Source organism: Rhagoletis zephyria, unplaced genomic scaffold (genome assembly GCF_001687245.7).
Source record: "Rhagoletis zephyria isolate East Lansing unplaced genomic scaffold, Rhagoletis_zephyria_1.1 Rzeph_scaffold_60831, whole genome shotgun sequence".
In the NCBI taxonomy this organism is placed as follows: Eukaryota; Metazoa; Arthropoda; class Insecta; order Diptera; family Tephritidae; genus Rhagoletis; species Rhagoletis zephyria.
This window is the reverse complement of record NW_016217882.1, coordinates 1-1,603: the sequence shown is the minus strand read 5'-3', so window position 1 is coordinate 1,603 and position 1,603 is coordinate 1. Positions and strand designations below refer to the sequence as shown.

The 1,603-nt window shown below is 36.9% G+C and overlaps 1 protein-coding gene across 1 annotated transcript; it reads left to right on the top strand.

Annotated features, from left to right (window-relative positions):
* Window positions 1-1,243: 1,243 nt before the first annotated feature.
* On the top strand, window positions 1,244-1,587 carry LOC108356559 (serine/threonine-protein phosphatase 6 regulatory subunit 3-B-like; the record flags this gene model as incomplete). Its single annotated transcript, XM_017607662.1, has 2 exons — window positions 1,244-1,323; window positions 1,417-1,587. Coding segments are annotated over 2 exons (204 nt in total), but the record flags the coding sequence as incomplete, so codon positions are not given.
* Between the last annotated feature and the right edge of the window lie 16 nt (window positions 1,588-1,603).

Below are 1,603 nucleotides of genomic sequence, written 5' to 3'. Positions count from 1 at the left end.
AGTGCTAAATGTTGCATTTTAAATGCAGCAAAAACGCTGCATAACCTAGGACCAAAATTCAATACTGGAAATCAGCTGTTTGGGAACAAATGCACTTCCGGAAATAAGCTGTTCGCGCGCCATCTTCTGGCGGAACAGTTGCAGGCAAAATTTACCCATAGACGTCATGTCTTTTGGCAATTTGACGTTTTGGTAACAAAAGAAAAAACCGTGAACTGTCAAACGCGAAAAACTGCTCGAAAAATTTCGCTGGCGACGTTATAGTTGCAAATTTCCTAATGAAGCCGAAATAAATTATTAAATACGCTAAAATTACTGTGGACACACATACGAAGGTCCTAATTAACATCCTTGTCTGAACTGTGGGTGAGTGGCTAGCTGAACTGGTGATTAAATACGCCAGCGGGCAAGGATACGTGACCTCACACGACCCGCCTAGAACGGAGAAATGTGTTGGGCAGTGACTTGGAGTTTTTTTTTAGTGCCAATAAATGAAAGATGATTAACAAAATAATGTGTTGGCCATAGCTCGATAAGTTTGCATTTCCTAGTTTAATATATGTATTTGATGGTAATTTGTTGGTTTGAGTTGGCATAATGATTGTAAAATTTAGCGATGTGAATTTCGTTAGTGCGTAAAAACGGTTAACCGAATGTTATTCTGCATCAAATCAAAGAAGCCGTGGCAAGAGCTGAGAGTGTTAATTTCAAAAGTGCATTTAGTTTTACGCTTTAGTTTTCATATAAAGATTTCTCCATAAATTGTGATTTTTATTGTTTTCTGTTTTTTTTTAAATCACTTGATGTAAGAAACCCGGTTGCCACCAACCCCAAATATGAGCAACAAGTACTTCAGACGTCACTATTTTTAGCCGAATTTTATAGCTAATCTGACAATTGAAAATCTCTTCAATTTGATCGAAAGAGTGCACTGTTGTCACACTTTTTGCTGTCAAATGAAAGAAAAGGTAAAATTTTTCAGCAGCAATAAATCGCAATAAAAAACGTTGATAACTTCTATTAAAGAAAATCGNAGGTAGTTGGAATGCATGAAGGTATTATGTTTCCATGCTGGTGCACATGCGACTGTGCTCAATCACTACATGTGCCCACGTTAGATTTACCACTTCGGCGATATATCCGCTAATAAATATACCCACTTGCGCATACCGACATACATATATTATTTAAATAATGCTTTCGTACTAATTCCATTATATTGCTATAATTTCCGTCGTTGCAGAATGTTACAGTGGAGGAATTTCTGGACGATGACGATATATTACTGGAGTGTAGATCACAAAAGAAATCTATTGTTAATTAGTAAGTCCAAACTCTTTTGTCATATAGAGAAGATAGTGTAATACTCGACGTGATAATCTAACCTTCTAACATTAATTATTTCGGCTTTTGCAGCTTAACTCGTCCAGACGTGATCAAACGCCTTGTTGAACTCATAACTACAGAACCTTCTGAGGATCTACCTTTAGCACAAAGATATCGGCATGCGAATATGGCTTGCGAAATCTTAACGTTGTAAGTACCGACCAACATATACTATGTGATAACACTTCCGTACAAATCTGATTTCTAACCTCATTCA